General features: G+C 37.9%; 1 protein-coding gene across 1 annotated transcript in view; it reads right to left on the bottom strand.

The window, feature by feature from the left end:
* The window catches only part of LOC132555770 (glutamate receptor ionotropic, NMDA 2B-like), a 68,135-nt gene that overhangs the window by 28,321 nt on the left and 12,070 nt on the right, over nt 1-27,744 (bottom strand). Inside the window, exons 2-6 of the mRNA XM_060220134.1 lie at nt 10,458-10,660; nt 2,991-3,122; nt 2,532-2,677; nt 695-875; nt 75-204 (exon numbers count right to left, since the gene is read on the bottom strand). Of these exons, the coding sequence (XP_060076117.1) occupies nt 75-204; nt 695-875; nt 2,532-2,677; nt 2,991-3,122; nt 10,458-10,660 (792 nt within the window). The remainder of the gene's footprint in view (nt 1-74; nt 205-694; nt 876-2,531; nt 2,678-2,990; nt 3,123-10,457; nt 10,661-27,744) is intronic.

The following is a 27,744-nucleotide window of genomic DNA, read 5'->3' as shown; positions in this document are numbered from 1 at the left end:
AACTACGAGAGGTTTAGAAGGATACAGTCATTGAATCATAGAAATGTGTATATCCTAGTTGAGCAGATACTTACCTCTTTCCACGCCTGATAACCCGTTTGGTGCTGTACATTCAAAAGTTTTAACTTGACCAGTTCGTTAACACCGTTACTGCTAAACCTTACCACGGTGTCGTTATACAGCTGATGTACGGCCTTCATCCGTCTGTATGGATAATAAAATGGTTTCGTTTAGTTCTCCGTGAATGTATACATATTAAAACAGGTCTCGGTGGAGAACACACACCTGTTCTCTGTCTGTCTGTCTTTCTTTCTCTGTCCGTCTGTCTGTCTGTCTGTCTGGATGGATGGATGGATAAGTAAACGTACTTAAATTGGCACAAATGCTTTGTAGCAACCATATCACGTCTTGCGCTTACTAGTTACAATGTAGATAACACGGCAAAAACTACAGTAAGCGCCAACATATTTTATCGAAATAGTTTCAACGCGAAAATTACTTAATTAAAAGATTATCGCTAGAAGTTTTATGTCTGCAGTAAAAAAGGACAATAATGGAACTACAGCTAAAGCCTCCGTGTCGCTTACTTCCATTTAGTTACAACATTTAGTGATATCGTTTTAGCAATAATTACCTTCATTTTGTAACATTATATAGTATTATATAGGTTTATAGATAACACAAACATGCTTACGTATAGAGCGCGCGCCCATCCCTCCAGGTGTCGTTTCCTGTAACGTTACAAGACATTTTGGGAGACATATCGAATTTGTCGAGGTGTTCGGCTATATTTTTAAGGGCCTTTGCCCAAATCATAAGGCTCGTGGCTGCAGCTTCCGCCTCGTTTTCTCCACGGTCCTTGTAATAATTTATTCCTGGAGAGAGAGAGGTATGTTAAAAAAAGTTAATAATGTGAATTACGGTTAATAGGAGTTGTTGTTTGTTAAATCAGGCAACACCAACAAGGAAATACCGACATCTTAACAGACACCTAAACCAAACTCAAATACAGTAGGGTAAGATAGGATCAACACAATGATTTTCACACAGAATCGTGATAAAAGTACAATGAGAATAAGATAATGTGTTCCGGAAGAGTAAGCTTTCTGCTTCATCAACGACACCCGCCATATAAACCCAATAAAGTAATATGAAATATCACGTGCTCAGAAAATGACTACGATGTATACAACAACGTAACTAGCAGGCAAACTAACGAGTATCAACCACATTCAGCTTTATATCACACAGAGGAACATAACAAACAACGTAACTAGCAGGCAAACTAACGAGTATCAACCACATTCAGCTTTATATCACACAAAGGAACATAACAAACAACGTAACTAGCAGGCAAACTAACGAGTATCAACCACATTCAGCTTTATATCACACAGAGGAACATAACAAACAACGTAACTAGCAGGCAAACTAACGAGTATCAACCACATTCAGCTTTATATCACACAGAGGAACATAACAAACAACGTAACTAGCAGGCAAACTAACGAGTATCAACCACATTCAGCTTTATATCACACAGAGGAACATAACAAACAACGTAACTAGCAGGCAAACTAACGAGTATCAACCACATTCAGCTTTATATCACACAAAGGAACATAACAAACAACGTAACTAGCAGGCAAACTAACGAGTATCAACCACATTCAGCTTTATATCACACAAAGGAACATAATATTTCTCAATGAGATCACTATGGCGACCATAAAATTGATATTCCATCAAATAGCCATATAATTTGAAATCGGAGTTATAGTTCCACATTTATGATCTAGTTGTGTACGTAGAGGGGAGTGTCTTTAGAGGTCTGACTATACGTTTCTCTCCAACATCTTATGTAACACTTCATTAATAATGTACTAAGTCTAAGCTCCTCTTCCGCCTTCAAAGGAGGAAAATTGTGGGATTCAAGTCTTGGTACAAACTAGTAAATATCTGCTTTCTCCATCGATGTCTTCAATATGTTTATTGTAAATGTATACATTCTTACAGCCCTACAGTCGAACATTTGTATATGGAGTGATTTGGCATTAGTGATGATTAACTCTACCAATCCATCACATTATTATCATAATAAAGATTGAAAATATGAATAAAAATTTTCCTCTCGTATTAAATCAGTTTTCTTTCACTCGAAGACAATGCGATATACTTTAATACATGTATCCCCAAACAAAATGTCGATAAAACGCTTTGTAAGTAGAAAAAATGTGACTGACGAACAACATATCTACACGTGTAGTGTAATTAATTATATACCCAGTACGGTATGAGTGTAAGATACAGCGATATTCACGTGTAGTGTGAGATACAGCGACATTCACGTGTAGTGTGACATACAGCGACATTCACGTGCAGTGTGAGATACAGCGACATTCACGTGCAGTTTGAGATACAGCGACATTCACGTGTAGTGTGAGATACAGCGACATTCACGTGTAGTGTGAGATACAGCGACATTCACGTGTAGTGTGAGATACAGTGGTATCCACGTGTAGTAAACATACCTATAGACCCAATAGGGTAGGAAAATGAAGTACGGTGACCTTTCTTCACCTGACCCACACTAAATGAAGTCAGAATCCAAATGTACTTTTCCCCAGTTAGTTCCAACTCCTCTGCAGCATCCAGCAGATTTTTGGCTTGTAACGACCTTGAACGTCAAAAATTAAATCCATAATTTGATGTGTCAGTGAATTAGATAAATCCACAGTTATTTTAATTATAAATGGGCAAAAATAATACCATCTAATTCATTCATAATTATGTCGATATACACCTGACAAATGACACATTGAGAGAGCGCCGTAGTTTTTGATAAAAAGAGTACAATAGGATTTACAACATTCTATTTTTTACAGAATCTAGAAATTACATTAACGTCATTTCAAACCTGTTTCTCGTACATGATGACGTCATATTTTATGGTACCTGATTAACCTAGAGCGCCTATCCTGATAACGTACCCTGTATGTAGTAAGAACACTCGGTTCTCTTTGGTATTTTTTCGTTTTATTTCCTTCTTCATGAGCTCTCTTTGTTTCTCGTCGTCGTCATTCGAATCCATATCCACAATTATGGTCGATAGTATTGTCATTCTAAAATAAAATGACTTTGTGATTATCAATTTGTTGTCTGAAAAAATATTCCAACAACACAAAGACTTTGAAAGGCAAAATAAGGTAAACCAGGGCAAAATATGTACATAAACCGAATTAATCTGAACAGACTTAAAAAACAAATCAGAAAGATTACCAGAGCATATTCAGTACTGATGACAGGTAAGTACTGATGATGTTAGTGTACTGATGACAGGTAAGTACTGGTGATGTTAGTGTACTGATGACAGGTAAGTACTGATGATGTTAGTGTACTGATGACAGGTAAGTACTGATGATGTTAGTGTACTGATGACAGGTAAGTACTGATGATGTTAGTGTACTGATGACAGGTAAGTACTGATGATGTTAGTGTACTGATGACAGGTAAGTACTGATGATGTTAGTGTACTGATGACAGGTAAGTACTGATGATGTTAGTGTACTGATGACAGGTAAGTACTGATGATGTTAGTGTACCGATGACAGGTAAGTACTGATGATGTTAGTGTTCTGACGGTAGGTAAGTACTGATGACAGTTAGTGTAATGACGACAGGTAAGTACTGATGATGTTAGTGTACTGACGACAGGTAAGTACTGATGATGTTAGTGTTCTGACGGTAGGTAAGTACTGATGACAGTTAGTGTACTGAGTACTGATGACAGTTAGTGTACTGACGACAGGTAAGTACTGATGATGTTAGTGTTCTGACGGTAGGTAAGTACTAATGATGTTAGTGTTCTGACGACAGGTAAGTACTGATGATGTTAGTGTACTGACGACAGGTAAGTACTGACGACACTTAGTGTACTGACGACAGGTAAGTACTGATGATATTAGTGTTCTGACGGTAGGTAAGTACTGATGACAGTTAGTGTAATGACGACAGGTAAGTACTGATGATGTTAGTGTACTGACGACAGGTAAGTACTGATGATGTTAGTGTTTTGACGGTAGGTAAGTAATGATGATGTTAGTGTACTGACGGTAGGTAAGTACTGATGACAGTTAGTGTACTGACGACAGGTAAGTACTGATGATGTTAGTGTTCTGACGACAGGTAAGTACTGATGATGTTAGTGTTCTGACGGTAGGTAAGTACTGATGATGTTAGTGTACCGATGACAGGTAAGTACTGATGATGTTAGTGTTCTGACGGTAGGTAAGTACTGATGATGTTAGTGTTCTGACGACAGGTAAGTACTGATGATGTTAGTGTTCTGACGACAGGTAAGTACTGATGATGTTAGTGTACCGATGACAGGTAAGTACTGATGATGTTAGTGTACTGACGACAGGTAAGTACTGACGACACTTAGTGTACTGGCTACAGGTAAGTACTGATGATGTTAGTGTTCTGACGACAGGTAAGTACTGATGATGTTAGTGTTCTGACGACAGGTAAGTACTGATGATGTTAGTGTACTGACGACAGGTAAGTACTGACGACACTTAGTGTACTGACGACAGGTAAGTACTGATGATGTTAGTGTTCTGACGGTAGGTAAGTACTGATGATAGTTAAGTACCGATGATGTTAGTGTTCTGACGACAGGTAAGTACTGATGATGTTAGTGTACCGATGACAGGTAAGTACTGATGATGTTAGTGTACTGACGACAGGTAAGTACTGACGACACTTAGTGTACTGGCTACAGGTAAGTACTGATGATGTTAGTGTACTGACGACAGGTAAGTACTGATGATGTTAGTGTTCTGACGACAGGTAAGTACTGATGATGTTAGTGTACTGACGACAGGTAAGTACTGACGACACTTAGTGTACTGACGACAGGTAAGTACTGATGATGTTAGTGTACTGACGACAGGTAAGTACTGATGATGTTAGTGTACTGATGATAGGTAAGTACTGATGATATTAGTGTACTGATGACAGGTAAGTACTGATGATGTTAGTGTACTGATGATAGGTAAGTACTGATGATATTAGTGTACTGACGGTAGGTAAGTACTGATGATAGGTAAGTACTGATGATATTAGTGTACTGACGGTAGGTAAGTACTGATGATAGGTAAGTACTGATGATGTTAGTGTACTGACGGTAGGTAAGTACTGATGATAGGTAAGTACCGATGATGTTAGTGTACTGACGACAGGTAAGTACTGATGATATTAGTGTACTGATGACAGGTAAGTACTGATGACAGGTAAGTACTGATGACAGGTAAGTACTGATGATAGGTAAGTACTGATGATATTAGTGTACTGACGGTAGGTAAGTACTGATGACAGTTAGTGTACTGACGACAGGTAAGTACTGATGATGTTAGTGTACTGACGACAGGTAAGTACTGATGATATTAGTGTACTGACGGTAGGTAAGTACTGATGATAGTTACGTACCGATGATATTAGTGTTCTGACGGTAGGTAAGTACTGATGATAGGTAAGTACTGATGATGTTAGTGTACTGACGACAGGTAAGTACTGATGATGTTAGTGTACTGACGACAGGTAAGTACTGATGATAGGTAAGTACTGATGATATTAGTGTTCTGACGGTAGGTAAGTACTGATGATAGTTACGTACCGATGATATTAGTGTTCTGACGGTAGGTAAGTACTGATGATAGTTAAGTACCGATGATGTTAGTGTTCTGACGGTAGGTAAGTACTGATGATAGGTAAGTACCGATGATGTTAGTGTTCTGACGGTAGGTAAGTACTGATGATAGTTAAGTACCGATGATGTTAGTGTACTGACGGTAGGTAAGTACTGATGATAGTTAGTGTTCTGACGGTAGGTAAGTACTGATGATAGTTAAGTACCGATGATGTTAGTGTACTGACGGTAGGTAAGTACTGATGATAGGTAAGTACTGATGATGTTAGTGTTCTGACGACAGGTAAGTACTGATGATAGGTAAGTACCGATGATGTTAGTGTACTGACGGTAGGTAAGTACTGATGATAGGTAAGTACTGATGATGTTAGTGTTCTGACGACAGGTAAGTACTGATGATAGGTAAGTACTGATGATGTTAGTGTTCTGACGACAGGTAAGTACTGATGATAGGTAAGTACCGATGATGTTAGTGTACTGACGACAGGTAAGTACTGATGATGTTAGTGTACTGACGACAGGTAAGTACTGATGATAGGTAAGTACTGATGATGTTAGTGTACTGACGACAGGTAAGTACTGATGATGTTAGTGTACTGACGACAGGTAAGTACTGATGATAGGTAAGTACTGATGATGTTAGTGTACTGACGACAGGTAAGTACTGATGATAGGTAAGTACCGATGATGTTAGTGTTCTGACGACAGGTAAGTACTGATGATAGGTAAGTACCGATGATGTTAGTGTTCTGACGACCGGTAAGTACTGATGATAGGTAAGTACCGATGATGTTAGTGTACTGATGATAGGTAAGTACTGATGATGTTAGTGTACTGATGACAGGTAAGTACTGACGACAGGTAAGTACCGATGATGTTAGTGTACTGACGACAGGTAAGTACTGATGATAGGTAAGTACCGATGATGTTAGTGTTCTGACGACAGGTAAGTACTGATGATAGGTAAGTACCGATGATGTTAGTGTTCTGACGACAGGTAAGTACTGACGACAGGTAAGTACCGATGATGTTAGTGTACTGACGATAGGTAAGTACCGATGATATTAGTGTACTGACGGTAGGTAAGTACTGATGATGTTAGTGTACTGACGGTAGGTAAGTACTGATGACAGGTAAGTACTGATGATGTTAGTGTACTGACGGTAGGTAGGTAATGGTGAGTATTGATGATAGTTTGAATAGAAATGAGAAGTGTTGGATTTTTCATTTTGTGTTGTAATATTTTTTGGCTAATGGTACCTCACTAATGCTACGCTGGGTTAACCTTTTTGACAATATGGTTTTATTAGAATCGATTTTGACAGTTTTGATGGTTCTTGATTCCTTTATTTCGTAAAGTCGCGCAGCACACATCTCTTAAAACTAAACTCAAGGACACATTCATTTGTCATCCAACCGAAAATGGTTTAGATTAATTACTTGTCTTTTTGCCTAGCTGTGAGCATTCGTTGGTGTTGCACAGAATATCATGGGACTGTCGTCCTCTGCATGTTGTTACAACATAGAGCGATGGCGACTGGCGCCGTTCAACGTTTACGACAGGATTCCATCATTGACAGATGTCCCTGATGATACTCTGCTTAAGACAAGTTATTAGTTCACCTTATGTTGCCTGTAGTGCTAAAAACAATGAGTCCCATCTGCCTTCTTTCTGTACATTTATAACACACGAAACAGACGTGCAAATTTTACATTAGCACCAGAATATAAAAGGATTCGACTGACAAATCGTAGCGTTTTTTTTATTCACTAATCGATGATTAGAAGTTAGTCTGTTTTAGATAATTAATCCCAATTGTTGATAATACGAGTTAATGCTAGCAAGTCCATACTTCTTCGTTAATGTAAGATTCACGTATAAAAATCAAAGTCAACAATCCTACTGAATCAATCAAAAATAAACACGAAAATTACACGTAATCCATCATACATTAGTCAAACACGTAGTCAGTCTTACATTAGTCAAACACGTAGTCAGTCTTACATTAGTCAAACACGTAGTCAGTCTTACATTAGTCAAACACGTAGTCAGTCTTACATTAGTCAAACACGTAGTCAGTCTTACATTAGTCAAACACGTAGTCAATCTTACATTAGTCAAACACGTAGTCAGTCTTACATTAGTCAAACACGTAGTCAGTCTTACATTAGTCAAACACGTAGTCAGTCTTACATTAGTCAAACACGTAGTCAGTCTTACATTAGTCAAACACGTAGTCAGTCTTACATTAGTCAAACACGTAGTCAGTCTTACATTAGTCAAACACGTAGTCAGTCTTACATTAGTCAAACACGTAGTCAATCATGCATTAGTGTATGTCAGGATATATTCAGTTTACCTGGTGACTGTATGTCAGGATATATTCAGTTTACCTGGTGACTGGTGACTGTGTGTATGTCAGGATATATTCAGTTTACCTGGTGACTGTGTAGGTCAGGATATATTCAGTTTACCTGGTGACTGTGTATGTCACAGGATATATTCAGTTTACCTGGTGACTGTGTATGTCAGGATATATTCAGTTTACCTGGTGACTGTGTATGTCAGGATATATTCAGTTTACCTGGTGACTGTGTATGTCAGGATATATTCAGTTTACCTGGTGACTGTGTATGTCAGGATATATTCAGTTTACCTGGTGACTGTGTGTATGTGTATATTCAGTTTACCTGGTGACTGGTGACTGTATGTCAGGATATATTCAGTTTACCTGGTGACTTTGTGTATGTCAGGATATATTCAGTTTACCTGGTGACTGTGTGTATGTCAGGATATATTCAGTTTACCTGGTGACTGTGTAGGTCAGGATATATTCAGTTTACCTGGTGACTGTGTATGTCAGGATATATTCAGTTTACCTGGTGACTGTGTATGTCACAGGATATATTCAGTTTACCTGGTGACTATTGTATGGTGACTGTGTATGTCAGGATATATTCAGTTTACCTGGTGACTGTGTGTATGTCAGGATATATTCAGTTTACCTGGTGACTGTGTATGTCAGGATATATTCAGTTTACCTGGTGACTGTGTGTATGTCAGGATATATTCAGTTTACCTGGTGACTGTGTGTATGTCAGGATATATTCAGTTTACCTGGTGATATATATATTCAGTTTACCTGGTGACTGTGTGTATATATTCAGTCAGGATATATTCAGTGGTGACTGTGTATGTCAGGATATATTCAGTTTACCTGGTGACTGTGTGTATGTCAGGATATATTCAGTTTACCTGGTGACTGTGTATGTCATATATTCAGTTTACCTGGTGACTGTGTGTCATATATTCAGTCAGGATATATTCAGTTTACCTGGTGACTGTGTATGTCAGGATATATTCTGTTTACCTGGTGACTGTGTAGGTCAGGATATATTCAGTTTACCTGGTGACTTTGTATGTCAGGATATATTCAGTTTACCTGGTGACTGTGTGTAGGTCAGGATATATTCAGTTTACCTGGTGACTGTGTATGTCAGGATATATTCAGTTTACCTGGTGACTGTGTGTATATTCAGTTTACCTGGTGACTGTGTGTATGTCAGGATATATTCAGTTTACCTGGTGTGTATGACTGTCTGTGTGTATGTCAGGATATATTCAGTTTACCTGGTACACTGTGTGTATGTCAGGATATATTCAGTTTACCTGGTGACTGTGTGTATGTCAGGATATATTCAGTTTACCTGGTGACTGTGTATGTCAGGATATATTCAGTTTACCTGGTGACTGTGTGTATGTCAGGATATATTCAGTTTACCTGGTGACTGTGTGTATGTCAGGATATATTCAGTTGACTGTGTGTATGTCCTGGTGACTGTGTATGTCAGGATATATTCAGTTTACCTGGTGACTGTGTATATATATTCAGTTTACCTGGTGACTGTGTGTATGTCAGGATATATTCAGTTTACCTGGTGACTGTGTATGTCAGGATATATTCAGTTTACCTGGTGACTGTGTGTATGTCAGGATATATTCAGTTTACCTGGTGACTGTGTAGGTCAGGATATATTCAGTTTACCTGGTGACTGTGTGTATGTCAGGATATATTCAGTTTACCTGGTGACTGTGTGTAGGTCAGGATATATTCAGTTTACCTGGTGACTGTGTGTATGTCAGGATATATACAGTTTACCTGGTGACTGTGTATGTCAGGATATATTCAATTTACCTGGTGACTGTGTGTATGTCAGGATATATTCAGTTTACCTGGTGACTGTGTGTATGTCAGGATATATTCAGTTTACCTGGTGACTGTGTGTAGGTCAGGATATATTCAGTTTACCTGGTGACTGTGTGTATGTCAGGATATATAAAAATTTACCTGGTGACTGTGTGTATGTCAGGATATATATATTCAGTTTACCTGGTGACTGTATGTCAGGATATATTCAGTTTACCTGGTGACTGTATGTCAGGATATATTCAGTTTACCTGGTGACTGTGTGTATGTCAGGATATATTCAGTTTACCTGGTGACTGTGTATGTCAGGATATATTCAGTTTACCTGGTGACTGTGTATGTCAGGATATATTCAGTTTACCTGGTGACTGTGTATGTCAGGATATATACAGTTTACCTGGTGACTGTGTATGTCAGGATATATACAGTTTACCTGGTGACTGTGTATGTCAGGATATATACAGTTTACCTGGTGACTGTGTATGTCAGGATATATTCAGTTTACCTGGTGACTGTATGTCAGGATATATTCAATTTACCTGGTGACTCTGGTTATGCCTTGCTTTGAGTTATGAAGCTTTACAAGAGTGTTGACCGAGTTGACGAATTCGAGGTGCTGTTCTGTGGTGGTTGTGACGATGGCGAAGTCTGTCCAGTTATACCGCTGAAGTAGAGCCAGCATACACTGACATTGATGGTAGATAGTCGGGGCTAGTTGTAGTACCATCGAGTCTTCATCTTGCTGTAATATATAAATACACACAGATATGCAATGGACCATTAAAAAGCAAGAAATCTGGTACAAGACTTACCACAGAAACAATTATTTGATAATTCTTATAATTTAAATCATTTTTCTTAGCCTCCTTATCAGTGATATTCCAGATGCTGCACTCTGGAACTTTCAAAGTGTTACACAAATATTTTAAATATCATCCATTGCTATTCTCTTTGTGTTCAGAAAACAAAATTTAGATAGACTATGTGTGTAAGACAAATTATGGAGTGAAAGCTTCATGATAATTATATGAAAAAAACAAGGAATATTTCGATAAACATTGTAATCAAAGTAAGTCAAGTAAAGAATATCACAACATCATAAAGCTGGTTGGTCTTTTTGATATTCAGCAGTGATAACATGGTGTAGAGTGTGGATTTCTAGTCCGAATTCCATGGTTCAGGGGTCAATAGCACAACAACAGGTAATCTTCATTCATCATCGTTAATTTGTTTTTTCGGAAATTCTCTGTCAGCATTCTGGTGTCTTCGTGAGGGACTGTCACCTTCTAAGTTAGACACGTCGATTATGTCATTCGGAAGTCGTTGTCTATTTAATGGTTATGTCGGAAGATAACTTCCGAAATACAATGGTTTACAAGTAAAAATAATTTAACTAAACTTCACGTCTCGCTTCTGTTTTCTGTCGTACTGGTGTAAAAACCCTCACACATTCGATAGCCCGGATTTTAAAGACATCATTATTTATCACTTTAGCTGATATTTTGATGTGTTGTTTCTTGTCGATGACAATTACAGAAATGTTTGAGAGGAGATTGATTATGGTTTGAGTATAACATAATATGGTATAGCATTACAATACAGATCGGATTTATTTTATCTAGTTAAACAAAATCGATGAAAACCGTGTATATCCTATTCTGTGATATTGATCGAGCTGAGAAACAACGTTTGAAGATTTTGCCTCTGTATTTCATAGTCTAACAGTTTGATGAATTATGTTTAAGATCAGAGCTTTCTTAAAATTATTTAAATAGTTTGGCCTCGAGGAAATTGATTAATCTTTATCAACACCATCACCAAGTTATTAGGCCAAACATAAACAATATGTTTGTGTCTTCTTAACCGTGTTATTTTTACGGAAAGTTGTTGTTTGGCTGTTACACGAATGACACATATTCAGGTTTGCAAAAGTGTTTCTTCATCAATTATTGAAATAAAATTGTACCTTGAAGAACTTAGCAAATATATCGTGTCTTTGGTTAACTGCTTCGGCTATGGTAATATATATATGTATGTTATGGTAGGTCCGGGTCTCTGTCTCTGGTAATATATATATATGTATGTTATGGTAGGTCCGGGTATCTGGTAATATATATATGTATGTTATGGTAGGTCCGGGTATCTGGTAATATATATATGTATGTTATGGTAGGTCCGGGTCACTGGTAATATATATATGTATGTTATGGTAGGTCCGGGTCTCTGTCTCTGGTAATATATATATATGTATGTTATGGTAGGTCCGGGTATCTGGTAATATATATATATGTATGTTATGGTAGGTCCGGGTATCTGGTAATATATATATATGTATGTTATGGTAAGTCCGGGTATCTGGTAATATATATATGTATGTTATGGTAGGTCCGGGTCTCTGGTAATATATATATGTATGTTATGGTAGGTCCGGGTCACTGGTAATATATATATGTATGTTACGGTAGGTCCGGGTCTCTGTCTCTGGTAATATATATATATGTATGTTATGGTAGGTCCGGGTCACTGGTAATATATATATATGTATGTTATGGTAGGTCCGGGTCTCTGTCTCTGGTAATATATATATGTATGTTATGGTAGGTCCGGGTCTCTGTCTCTGGTAATATATATATGTATGTTACGGTAGGTCCGGGTCTCTGTCTCTGGTAATATATATATGTATGTTACGGTAGGTCCGGGTCTCTGGTAATATATATATGTATGTTATGGTAGGTCCGGGTCTCTGTCTCTGGTAATATATATATGTATGTTACGGTAGGTCCGGGTCACTGGTAATATATATATGTATGTTATGGTAGGTCCGGGTCTCTGTCTCTGGTAATATATATATGTATGTTACGGTAGGTCCGGGTCTCTGTCTCTGGTAATATATATATGTATGTTATGGTAGGTCCGGGTCTCTGTCTCTGGTAATATATATATGTATGTTACGGTAGGTTCGGGTCACTGGTAATATATATATGTATGTTATGGTAGGTCCGGGTCTCTGTCTCTGGTAATATATATATGTATGTTACGGTAGGTCCGGGTCTCTGTCTCTTATGTGAAGCGTTCCATACTCTGATTTCATAACTCATGCTTCTTATAAGAATAATTTTGAATTGCAATGCTATTACATGCAACTCGTAAAAATTGGGAAACAGGACACTGATGACGTCAATTCAACTGTTTTATGTCCTTGCTATACGGTATTACACCTAACAGGTATTCCAGGTGAGAATGCTTGTCTGATGGATTTCTCATTTTCAATGGATGCTCATATTTAACAACAATGCTGAGTGGAAGTGACCGTTAAAAACGAACTAGTCAAGCTATTCAGAGTATGTCGGCAAATTCTGACAGGTTCATAAGACAAATGGGGGCTGTCTAAAAGACCCGAAATATCCTTAAACATCCTGATGCACAAATAGTTTTTTGTATAGACATTCTGTGACTGTTGGCCATCTATAGGAATGTTTTGACTGATCGTCAAGGCTGCCGTGTGTTGTACACGTTGTGTTCCACACTGTAATCTGTGGCGTGGTATTTTACTCCAGACGTTACCCAACATAGGTTTTACAATGTCTCGGTACTTATTTGCCGACCCTTTCCAGCATTGAACTGTCTCTCCAGGAGGGCTTGTGCTATTATTACCATTAAACGTGCGGTCGGGACATATAAATAGGCAGTCACTTTAACATGTGGGAGGAATATATATATGTATGTATGTATACAGATAAACCAACGTTGTTCTCTTAGCAAAGTAAGCCACATGTTGAGCTAAGATAACCAAATTTATCGAATCATATTTGGATGCAGTATAAAGACGTACATCGACCCAACTCACGTGTTTTCTCCATCACTGCTACAAGCACCTGCATTACTAGTCTGACAGCAATTTAATTTTTTAAGTTCTTCAGATACAAAATTATACTTTTCCGTTCTTTGAAAATAAAATCCTAATTCGGTGTAGTGATACATGCTGCTAAAATGATGTTATTAATTTGTTAATCAAAATGTTACGAGATATTCACTAGACACCATTCCTATAAGCAAACTCTATTTTTCCTATTTCGATGAATTTATAGATAGTCAATTTCTGCTGGAAACAGTTACAATAACATCTATAAACTATACAGACATTGATCTGTCCTGAAAGATGATATTTGTTACAGATTTGTGACGTCATGTTTAATTGTTGGTTTAGTTACTATGGTAATCTTCTTGATAAATTACTAACCACATTATCTCCAAAATAAAAGCTGCACCACGTGTTCTACCAATGGCATTTACAATGACAGAATGGACAAATCGTTTTTACCACACAAAGTAAAACAACGGACATCTAATTACACCCGTGGTTTCAGTACACAGACAAATAACGGGATTTCCATTGCACAAACATTAGATTACAGATATTCTGCTCTTGGACTCGGATTTCCGCTAATATTCGGGTTTTCTCATTACGTTTTAGGGCTTTATCAATGTGTTTCCCTGCTTTTCTATTTACGGGTTCGATAGATAAATGGTAACTCAAGACAAGTAATACGTATGTCTGTGTATCGGAGCAAACGTCATCATAACCCGTAGTAACGGTTCGGCAATTACTGATATAAAATCGCTTTTATTGAACTGGGCGTATCTTAGGAGATGCGAACAGGAGCACTGCCAGTTCCCAACATGGCCAACATGACCCTCTGTCACTGGAATGGGTACTAGTGAATAACTGTTAACATGGCCGACATGACCCTCTGTCACTGGAATGGGTACCAGTGAATAACTGTTAACATGGCCGACATGACCCTCTGTCACTGGAATGGGTACCAGTGAATAACTGTTAACATGGCCGACATGACCCTCTGTCACTGGAATGGGTACCAGTGAATAACTGTTAACATGGCCGACATGACCCTCTGTCACGGGAATGGGTACCAGTGAATAACTGTTAACATGGCCGACATGACCCTCTGTCACGGGAATGGGTACCAGTGAATAACTGTTAACATGGCCGACATGACCCTCTGTCACGGGAATGGGTACCAGTGAATAACTGTTAACATGGCCGACATGACGCTCTGTCACTGGCATGGGTACCAGTGTATAAGTATATTTATTAGTAGCTTGCCTGCTATGGTAGCTTTGAGAAGATGGTTTATTTTTTTCAGTTTTAGACATAAATTCGTCCACCACGATCAGGAATAATTTGTTACTATATAATGATAATAATATTGATAAACTTCATTTACTGACGATTAAACCTGATTAAGCACAAGACTTATTTCCCTTAGAGTACTCTTGGTTTGTAAAATGAGTTGTTTATATAATAACATACATACATTCTAAACTATTAAGACTACTGTGGATAAAGATAATTGATATATAAACCATACTTAAGAAGCTAGACTAGGAATGGAATAATATCCGATGATATTGACTAGTTCACAATCACAATCACAAATACAATACTTTAAGTAAATAAGTGAATTGGCCGGAGCCTCAAATACATCACGTTTCTATTGTAAAAATATATATAAAAATTTGCAGAGTAGATTAGATATAATAAACAATACGGTTTTAAATAAATACATGTCACGTGTATTTTTTCTAAACGTACTTAAAGAGGGTGGATATCTCACGTCATTAAGAAGTTCATTTGAGATTTAACGGCTAGATATGATAAAATGACTTGTACAGAATCCCTTGAGATGTACAAAAGGTCCTGTTCAGTCTGGTGTGTAATTCTAGAATATTGTTGATAAGATGAAAACGAAATATTTGAGCGGAATTCATTTTACCTCTGCCGTCTAATTGATTTCCGCTCATTACGTGAACACATGAACTTAAGGGCAGCATTGTAATTATGGGTATACCAAAACGACTATTTGGAGACAACTTTTTCTTTTAGAAATATATATATAAGAAAGAGAAAAGTGAATTAAAAGGGGATAATCCAGCTACACATATATATCTCAAAAATCCTTCAAAAGATCGGAAATGTTCTCCTTGTTGTATATTGTATTGTCATAAATAATTAATTGGCGTGTAACTGTATCTTTTGTTCAATGATATGTACACCATAGGGTATTGTCTGATTATCTGAGAACAGTTTGGAGATATATATACATGTATTTTCTGTTCTAGCCAAAATTATTCTGACTATTGTAAAGCGACATTGTAAAGGTCGATATTCAGCATAGACCGACCTTCCCTTAATAGTACATTTATTACTTTCATCAATATGTACGTTCAATTTAACAGCATTATTTGCATATCAAACAGCCTAATTTACATAGCGATGTAGGTCACAGTGCATACAAGTGCCTGTTGAATGCACGGGTTTAGGTTACTGCAAGGTCGTAGATACAATAGAAATACCGGTAGCTCAATTATGTACAAATCCGCGCACACCGAACATTGTGCGCACATTGTCCTCACAATGACGCGATCTACACCACACTTCTGTTGTAACAGTGTAAATAGTGCCGAACGATACTCTATAGCCGGAAACTGGTATTAAATCACATCCGTTTTATTGCAGGTTTTAGAAATGACAGGTTTTCGCCAACCCCAGAAACACAAAATCTTGACTGACTTGTGCTATTCGATGCGAAAGATTGAAGAGTAAATTGAAGGTTCATGTGTTGATGTTTGAAGTAATAATACGTATCCATGGTGATGATTGTTAACGAAAATACAAGCAACATCACAACTGGAACAATACATTTTCCCATTTGTTACTTGCGTGACAATTAATCTGGTCGAGAGAAAATATGTTTTATACAAAAAAGTATTTTTTTCTACCGTTGAAGGATAAATTACTAGGAGTGATGAAATAAAAGTAATTCCCTACACCTCAGCGTATACCATTAACGATATATGTTTATATAGTACGTAACGTAAACCTCTCCCCACCTCCAAAACAAGGACACATCTACACCATTACAATGTACCTGTACAAAAACACATCTACACCATTACAATGTACCTGTACAAAAGCACATCTACACCATTACAATGTACCTGTACAAAAGTACACATCTACACCATTACAATTTACCTGTAAAAAAACACATCTACACCATTACAATGTATCTGTACAAAAGTACACACCTACACCATTACAATGTATCTGTACAAAAGTACACACCTACACCATCACAATATATCTGTACAAAAGAACACATCTAGACCATCACCATGTATCTGTACAAAAGTACAAATCTACACCATCAACATGTATCTGTACAGAAGTACACATCTAGAACATTACAATGTCCCTGTACAAAAGTACACATCTTGACCATTACAATGTATTTGTACAAAAGTACACATCTAGACCATTACAATGTATCTGTACAAAAGACAATGACAATGCATCTTCAGCCTGATTACACAATGATAGAGATGATAACGACTATTATCAATGACGTAGTTCACAATTTGCCACATTTACACGAACTTGGCCAACCGTTGATTACGTAACCATGTGATGCGTTCAGTTAGGTGATATAAAGACTGTCAGTGGTATTAATTACTACAAGCCGTAAGAGGGTGCTTATGGACATAGACACATCGACCACAACACTTAACTACAGCGGCATCGTTAAATGATGCTCTTTTCCAGTCAAAAGCATCGATCGCATTGTAGACCCAACTGTATACTATACCAGTATATCTCTGCTAGAATCGGCCAGCTTATCAGCGTATATAGTACTGGACATGGAAACAGCTCCAACTCAAAAACGTTCAATCTAAAAAAAATCCTTTTTTTTCATTGCGCGATAAAAATTCAATCAAGAGTATTTCAACTTTTCTTGAACGAAAGCAAACGACACCAGAGAACGAACGTCACAAGTGATAACATCATTACATCCATGCTACGGTACCCACCATACTAATCACCAGAAAGAGAATTTGGATGCTTTGATGACATCCTGTGGGGATTTGTTGGTAGAGAGTTTAGGCATATGACCGTATGACGACAATAAGATTTTCTCCATCTCTGTATACATTATTTATATAAAATTAACTTTCTCTCGATTTTTTGCGCCTAGAACACCAGATGAGTCTCAGTTTCTTGCGTGTAGGTATAACAATAATTCCCATTCGCTTTGAAACTTTTCAAACTCGTGGTACATTAACAAGAGGATGGATATAAATCGCAAGTTTCAATCGAATAACTGTCACTTGTAGACTCCGGGGATCCACAAATATGGCGGTGTATTTTGAAGCAATAGGATCAAGGACAATAGCGCTTGGCTTTAAGGTGACGAATACCAACAAATCTAATTTAGAACGTTAGAAGGCAGAGAAGTCCGAGGAAAACGTCACGTGAAGGACCTCTGAGGAGTAATTACTGAGACATTGGGTCATAAAAAGCACAGTAGACGGCAAATGTAACACCTTTAACAAGAAAGAAGAAAACAGAGGCAAAATCGTGCTTCCAATACAAAATGGTGCAAATCTCCCGTCAGCTTTGCCGGCAATTTTGACAGTCTCTGCGGGAAAACCTTTCGAGTATCTATCAATAACACTTATACTGTTATGTTAAAGCGACGTAGACATCACTCAACGGAGACGAACCAGATGATCAGAGACGGAAATGCTGTTAGATCGAGGAGACGACTTTAACAGATCGTTGCAACTTGTGCCCAGTCATATTTGTGTATACAACAAAATGTAGTGCTTGAACAAAAATTAACAATGCCTTCTGTAAACCGTTAAAATCCGAAAAAAAATTCAAGTATGTTATTGAATATCTGGGGCACGCAGAACAAACCACCGCTAAACGAAGTGTCATCATCGTCGACGATGCGGAAGTAACGTCATAGTTGCTTATGACGGCGGAAGTAGCGCCATGATTATCACCGGCGAAGGAAGTAAGGTGACAGTTACTAATGAAGGAGAAAGCTTAGGCAGAATCACTAAAATGATGGCGGGTTATTACGTCAAAATAACTACATACAGGTCAAAATACTCTTCCAGTTTTTCAATTGGCTATTTATGTTAATAGTTTTCTTAGATTGATTGAAAGATCTGTTTACATGGCCTTTGTTCTGGTTAATTTTTACACATTTTGTCTTAAACAAATATATGAAAAAATAGCAAGTTTCGACTGCAGAAGTATATATATACGGGTATGCGTATAGTGCAATGTATGTGCTTGGATTTCAATTTAACTAGATATCAAGTTTGTTGGAAAACTGGAAAGATTGTGCAACAACTATAACAAATGTCTATTGATTTGTTCCTGTTCAATTGTTTCGTTGAAGACAAGAACAAAAAAAGGAACTAGACGAATCTTTCAGGCACATTTATCATGTTTGTGTTAAAGATTGCCGGTTCAGGCGTACTTCCCTGATGCATGTTTCAGTTAGGGGTAAGCTCACGCTAGAGATAGGGTTGGAGTTTGATGTTGGTGTTTTCTAAATGAAACTGCATTATCTTTTTTGGCAAACTGGTGCCTTAAGTCTTATTTTATGGCTAGTGTATGCAAAATGGCACAGTATCGACACGGGCTGGTGTTCAGCCATTACGCCACAGCATCAGTAGCACTGATTATCTATAGATCCAAGATCTAATTCGGTCACTCTGAGACCACCTTCTCGTAAATAGCTGTAAATCGCCATCTTTTAATGAAATGGATGACATAGTTACCAAGCAGCTTACAAGAGAAATGCTTCCATTCCGTTCAATCAAGCAGAACCTACAAAATCAAGCCCTATTAAGAAAAGAACTAGGCAAATGCAATTATGCAGTGAGCCCTTGGTAGCATTTGAACTCATTTCCGTAGCAGAACTGAAGTTTTTGTAGGATTTCCGGTTGTAACATTGTATGTTGAAGCGATGTGTTAAAGATGTCTGACAGTGAGCGAAGCCATCTTAATGGACGCTTCAAGTGAAATAGCTATAATCCAATATTTGGGGAGAGGCTGATCATGATCCAACACGTGTGTGTTATTTTACGCGGGAAAGATCACTATTAATGACGTTGTGTGTCTCTTCTATATGTAGAATGTGTTGTTCGTTTTTATAATGTAAATGTATGTATATTGTACTACTGTTTTATAATTTAACGACTGTCAGAAGTATCACGAGCGGATCTGATTACTGTGAAGGAACACATGATCTTCAGATTACACAAAACACACCAGAAAACCTGAATAAGGAGTCGCTATGTTTTACACACTCGGCATTTCATACATTTCGGCTGGTCAATATATATTATTGTTTCCAGTCTGTAATGAAGGAAACTTAATCCGACAAAATGTTCTGATAAAGAAAAAAAGAAAAGACAGCTCGATCATTGGTTTTGTTGGATGTACTTGTGATATGGCGCCTATTGACACCAGCGGATCAGACATAACACAAACTGTAGGGATGTACACAGAAACTATATAGATATATGACTTTCATTTCATGTCTGATCGATTTCATTAAAATGGTTGCCGATGTTGTCCAACACGTGGTACTTGGCCCTTCGAAGAGTTGGCAGGCGGTCGTCTATCGACCTGGCCTTAGGTCCCTCCCATCACATACAATCCGTATCGGGCTCTCGTCTACGTGATATAGACGCGTTTACCAGCTGAATACGTAAAACAAATAAGTGGCTTAATAGTTGTGTACTGTCTCGGAATGTTCACGTTATACACTCTATGTAAACAAATAACTTGAGTATTTTGTCTGATTCGAGACCCATCCCCTTGTGAAGACACCAACATGAAACAACGACCTACAATATGGAGGCATATATTAATGTTAGTCATAGTCCATCTATGTATGACTCCGCAAAGTGAATTTTATAATTCTAAACGATAAAACATCAAAACGCTTTCGTTACTTATAAACAACTAGGCGCCAAATATACGGATTTTAAAATGTCCCAACCATGAAGGGCCCATGTGTAAAACATAACAGAACAAAAAGTTCATTCGGTTGAATAGCTGTACTTTTTGGCTGGTCGTCCTGTTTCATCGTTTACTTTATCGTTTTTTTTCTCCTTAATTTGTCGTCTTTTGTCGAAGACTTTTTGGAATACAAGGCATGCCCTGCACTGTGTGAAACATGGGTAGCTTTGGATCCTGAAACGAAGTTGGTGCTTGGCCTTTTTGATAAATTCACTTACAGCTAATGGACTTATCTATAGGCCAATGACGAAGGAGAATTTTTAAAATGGCGTTGATGTGTAAACATGATTTTCACAACATATAACGAATGACATTGCCTGCCTTAAATCGTGATCGTGAACACCACACGAATTAATCAGTCTACAGATTCACTACACACAACTGGTGAGTATCCTCCGCCATTAATTGATATTAAACAGAATGACATTTTAACTAGGGCAGTACAAAACTCCATTGATAGAACAGATACTTAAGACTGAAGAAGCACCAGACACAGAAAGACGAACAAAGTCAACATTTAATTTGGATGCGTATACAGTTCAATTTGGCTGTGTAAACCATTGTTGTATTATCATATGAAATATCATGAAAACACAAGTATCGATTACCATATCAGGAGACGTAGTTTCGATGGACTTTTGGGTAAAATGGTGTATTTACGAACATAATTTTCATGGAGAAACGGTAGGTTGGCATAATCTGGTTCCCAGTGATTGGCATGTTATTAAAGTTTAAAATACTAGCTACATTTAAATCTAATGTATTCACAATCCTCAATATAATTTCAGTCAGCGGTATATATTTAAGTAGTCAGATAGGTGCCCGCATACGTATAAAACAGAAACATCATACTTACGTATACTTGTCTGAGGGGAATCAATTTGATGTTTGGTTAGCTTTCGATCGTGTTAATTTTATAAATTATCTCCGACATTTGTTATCTATGAATTACGATCACTAATGACATGTATCGTGATGATAAATGATAAATATTTTACACAAAGATAAATTATCACTCATAAAAGTACTAAATTTCGTTAAATTTAGGAAAAATACCGAAAGACAAAGCTATAGAGGAACCAAGTGTAATAGTTTTATCAGGAATCGGTAGACAATGGGCCTGGCACGCAGCTCGGAGCACGCCGAAGATATATATGGTAATTTGTTTTAATGGTTACATCTACCACGGCAATCTTAATACCATAAAGAAAATTGAAATCGCTGCGAAATCCCGATTTTATCAGGTACGTGTCTACAGCAATCACACCACGAGTCTGAACCGTGTGACGATCACATCACAGTCTGTACCATCTGACAATGACACCACCGTCTGTACCGTGTGGCAATCACACCACGGTCTGTACCGTGTGACGATCACACATGGTCTGTACCGTGTGACAGTCACACCACGAGTCTGTACCGAGTGACGATCACACATGGTCTGTACCGTGTGACAGTCACACCACGAGTCTGTACCCAGTGACGATCACACCACGAGTCTGTACCATCTGACAATGACACCACCGTCTGTACCGTGTGGCAATCACACCACGGTCTGTACCGTGTGACGATCACACCACCGTCTGTACCGTGTGACAATGACACCACGGTCTGGTCGGTGTGACACCACGGTCTGTACCGTGTGACAATCACACCACGGTTTGTACCGTGTGACGATCACATCACAGTCTGTACCGTGTGACGATCACACCACGAGTTTGTACCGTGTGACGATCACACCACGAATCTGTTCCGTGTGACAATCACACCACGAGTCTGTACCGAGTGACGATCACACCACGAGTCTGTACCGTGTGACAGTCACACCACGAGTCTGTACCGAGTGACGATCACACCACGAGTTTGTACCGTGTGACGATCACACATGGTCTGTACCGTGTGACGATCACACCACGAGTTTGTACCGTTTGACGATCACACCACGAATCTGTTCCGTGTGACAGTCACACCACGAGTCTGTACCGAGTGACAATCACACCACGAGTCTGTACCGAGTGACGATCACACATGGTCTGTACCGTGTGACAGTCACACCACGAGTCTGTACCGAGTGACGATCACACATGGTCTGTACCGTGTGACGATCGCACCACGAGTCTTTACCGTGTGACAAACACGCCACCGTCTGTACCGTGTGACAATCACGTATGTTAGTATATCTCGTTTTGACTGAATGTATTATTATCTCCTCTACAAGAAACTCTTAGTTTCTTTTATACAGGAAGAAATTAAAATCCAAATTCACAAAAAATCACTGTAATTGGTGTATATTTTGTCACGCGTTAAGCCCTGTGTGTTAAACACGTCTACTGTGTACTTATGTATGATGTACGGATTCAGTATTGATCGTCTGTATCGTAATTAAAATCTATGTCCATTAATGGGACAGAACAAGATTATGGGATATCCTGTTTGTAATCTTACTCCAAACAATAAAATTAGATGTCACTTTCCGCCATAAACGGTTAGTCTATTAAATAAGATCTATAGAACTGGGAACAAAACGAAACGTATACCACGAAATCATAACATATGCTAACAGATAAGGAAAAAGATTATATAGCACCAACACGACACACAATAATCCAAATACTGTCTGTGTACAGAGAAAACTAGAGCCATCTAAAGGATATCAAACAGGGCAAAACTAGAGACAGTCTGTCTTTATGTAATAACTGAGGACAAAACGAGTCATTCTGAATAACTGAGGACAAAACGAGTCATTCTGAATCACTGAGGACAAAGCCACTCATTCTGAATCTCTGAGGACAAAGCCACTCATTCTGAATCTCTGAGGACAAAGCCATTCATTCTGAATAACTGAGGACAAAGCCACTCATTCTGAATAACTGAGGACAAAGCCACTCATTCTGAATAACTGAGGACAAAGCCACTCATTCTGAATAACTGAGGACAAAGCCACTCATTCTGAATAACTGAGGACAAAGCCACTCATTCTGAATAACTGAGGACAAAACGAGTCATTCTGAATAACTGAGGACAAAACGAGTCATTCTGAATAACTGAGGACAAAGCCACTCATTCTGAATAACTGAGGACAAAGCCACTCATTCTGAATAACTGAGGACAAAGCCACTCATTCTGAATAATTGAGGACAAAGCCATTCATTCTGAATAACTGAGGACAAAACGAGTCATTCTGAATAACTGAGGACAAAGACACTCATTCTGAATAACTGAGGACAAAACGAGTCATTCTGAATAACTGAGGACAAAACGAGTCATTCTGAATAACTGAGGACAAAACATGTCATTCTGAATAACTGAGGACAAAGCCATTCATTCTGAATAACTGAGGACAAAGACACTTATTCTGAATAACTGAGGACAAAGACACTCATTCTGAATAACTGAGGACAAAACGAGTCATTCTGAATAACTGAGGACAAAGCCACTCATTCTGATTAACTGAGGACAAAGCCACTCATTCTGAATCACTGAGGACAAAGCCACTCATTCTGAATAACTGAGGACAAAGCCATTCATTCTGAATAACTGAGGACAAAACGAGTCATTCTGAATAACTGAGGACAAAACGAGTCATTCTGAATAACTGAGGACAAAGCCACTCATTCTGAATAACTGAGGACAAAGCCACTCATTCTGAATAACTGAGGACAAAGCCATTCATTCTGAATAACTGAGGACAAAACGAGTCATTCTGAATAACTGAGGACAAAACGAGTCATTCTGAATAACTGAGGACAAAACGAGTCATTCTGAATAACTGAGGACAAAGCCACTCATTCTGAATAACTGAGGACAAAGCCACTCATTCTGAATAACTGAGGACAAAGCCACTCATTCTGAATAACTGAGGACAAAACGAGTCATTCTGAATAACTGAGGACAAAGCCATTCATTCTGAATAACTGAGGACAAAGCCACTCATTCTGAATAACTGAGGACAAAGCCATCATTCTGAATAACTGAGGACAAAACGAGTCATTCTGAATCTCTGAGGACAAAGCCACTCATTCTGAATAACTGAGGACAAAGCCACTCATTCTGAATAACTGAGGACAAAACGAGTCATTCTGAATCACTGAGGACAAAGCCACTCATTCTGAATAACTGAGGACAAAGCCACTCATTCTGAATAACTGAGGACAAAGCCACTCATTCTGAATAACTGAGGACAAAGCCACTCATTCTGAATAACTGAGGACAAAGCCATTCATTCTGAATAACTGAGGACAAAGCCACTCATTCTGAATAACTGAGGACAAAACATGTCATTCTGAATAACATCATTCTGAATAACTGAGGACAAAGCCACTCATTCTGAATAATTGAGGACAAAGCCATTCATTCTGAATAACTGAGGACAAAGCCACTCATTCTGAATAACTGAGGACAAAGCCACTCATTCTGAATAACTGAGGACAAAACGAGTCATTCTGAATCACTGAGGACAAAGCCACTCATTCTGAATCTCTGAGGACAAAGCCATTCATTCTGAATCACTGAGGACAAAGCCACTCATTCTGAATCTCTGAGGACAAAGCCATTCATTCTGAATAACTGAGGACAAAGCCACTCATTCTGAATAACTGAGGACAAAACGAGTCATTCTGAATCACTGAGGACAAAGCCACTCATTCTGAATAACTGAGGACAAAGCCACTCATTCTGAATAACTGAGGACAAAACATGTCATTCTGAATAACAGGACAAAACGAGTCATTCTGAATAACTGAGGACAAAGCCACTCATTCTGAATAATTGAGGACAAAGCCACTCATTCTGAATAATTGAGGACAAAGCCATTCATTCTGAATAACTGAGGACAAAGCCACTCATTCTGAATAACTGAGGACAAAACGAGTCATTCTGAATCACTGAGGACAAAGCCACTCATTCTGAATCTCTGAGGACAAAGCCACTCATTCTGAATAACTGAGGACAAAGCCACTCATTCTGAATAACTGAGGACAAAGCCACTCATTCTGAATAACTGAGGACAAAGCCACTCATTCTGAATAACTGAGGACAAAACATGTCATTCTGAATAACTGAGGACAAAGCCACTCATTCTGAATAACTGAGGACAAAGCCACTCATTCTGAATAACTGAGGACAAAACGAGTCATTCTGAATAACTGAGGACAAAGCCACTCATTCTGAATAACTGAGGACAAAACCACTCATTCTGAATAACTGAGGACAAAGCCACTCATTCTGAATAACTGAGGACAAAGCCACTCATTCTGATTAACTGAGGACAAAGCCACTCATTCTGAATCACTGAGGACAAAGCCACTCATTCTGAATAACTGAGGACAAAGCCACTCATTCTGAATAACTGAGGACAAAACATGTCATTCTGAATAACTGAGGACAAAGCCACTCATTCTGAATAACTGAGGACAAAGACACTTATTCTGAATAACTGAGGACAAAACATGTCATCCTGTATAACTCAGGAAAAAACACGTCATTCTGAATAACTGAGGACAAAACGAGTCATTCTGAATAACTGAGGACAAAACCAGTCATTCTAATTGGCTGAGAACAAAGCCAGACATTCTAAACGTAAAACCTTCTGACAAAGTCATTAATCCATGATCGAATTTCTGGTTGACAACATTTTCGTCGAGATTGTTAGTAAGATCTTCAAACAAACTATAGGCATACCTATGGGAATCATCTGCGCAAGTCTGCTGACTGACTTGTTTTTGTTTTCATACGAAACTGAACTTATTGTAGAGCACTTAGACCTTGCGAAGTCGTTCAATTTCACCTTCAGATATATTGATGACGTCTCGTCCTTAAATAACAAGAAATGCACTGACCACATCCATCGTATATACCCAACAGAATCAGAAATCAAAGACACGAGACTCTTCTACATCAGCTGCTCATCTCTGTGAAGCTGGACGTGTTTGATGCTTGTTACTTGTTGATCTCTTTGTTGTATACCTTGTCCCTTTGTAACATTACTTACTTGGATTGACCAATGTTTACATGGCGAGTGTCGTCGATGAAGCGACCAAAAGACTTATTCTCCTTGTACGTTTTCAGGAGTATCCGTGTAAACTTTTCTTTTGTTTGTATTTTCCACTTGTTTATGGAATTTGAGTTTGGAATTTTGATTATGTTGACATGTTGGTATTTTCTTGATGTTTTCCGTGACATAACAATGAAACTGGAATGTAAATGTTTGTGTTACCCCCGTGTTCATGTACTGATCGGGTTTTTTTTCCGAGTTACATGTCAATAATTCCAGATATCACAGATTGTCGATATTTAGAATCCTAGCGAATACTAACAAAGTAGTCACTACATCTGTCAACTTCCAATCAAATGTTTCATTATTTAGTTTTGAGTTCAAGAATATGAATTTCAGTTCAGGTTAACATTATAATTAACAAATTAATTTCGTGGAACATGGAATTAGACAGAATCAATGGCTGTTACAGACCGCAGGGACAGTTAACGAATGTTAGCAGGTGGTTATTGAAAAAAAAACTATTGTTGTTGCAGATAAAAAATTCAAACATGCCTGTCTCAGCAAATTAAATCGTGTTATATATCTGATATTATTTTTATATACCTGTGATTAACATCGTGTTATATATCTGATATTATTTAATATACCTGTGATTAACATCGTGTTATATATCTGATATTATTTAATATACCTGTGATTAACATCGTGTTATATATCTGATATTATTTTATATACCTGTGATTAACATCGTGTTATATATCTGATATTATTTAATATACCTGTGATTAACATCGTGTTATATATCTGATATTATTTTTATATACCTGTGATTAACATCGTGTTATATATACTGATATTATTTTAATATACCTGTGATATATATCCTGTGATTAACATCGTGTTATATATCTGATATTATTTTATT

The sequence above is a fragment of the Ylistrum balloti genome, unplaced genomic scaffold (assembly GCF_031769215.1).
Source record: "Ylistrum balloti isolate Yb309-2 unplaced genomic scaffold, AGI_CSIRO_Ybal_v1 Utg370512, whole genome shotgun sequence".
In the NCBI taxonomy this organism is placed as follows: Eukaryota; Metazoa; Mollusca; class Bivalvia; order Pectinida; family Pectinidae; genus Ylistrum; species Ylistrum balloti.
This window is presented reverse-complemented; position numbering and strand designations above follow the sequence as displayed.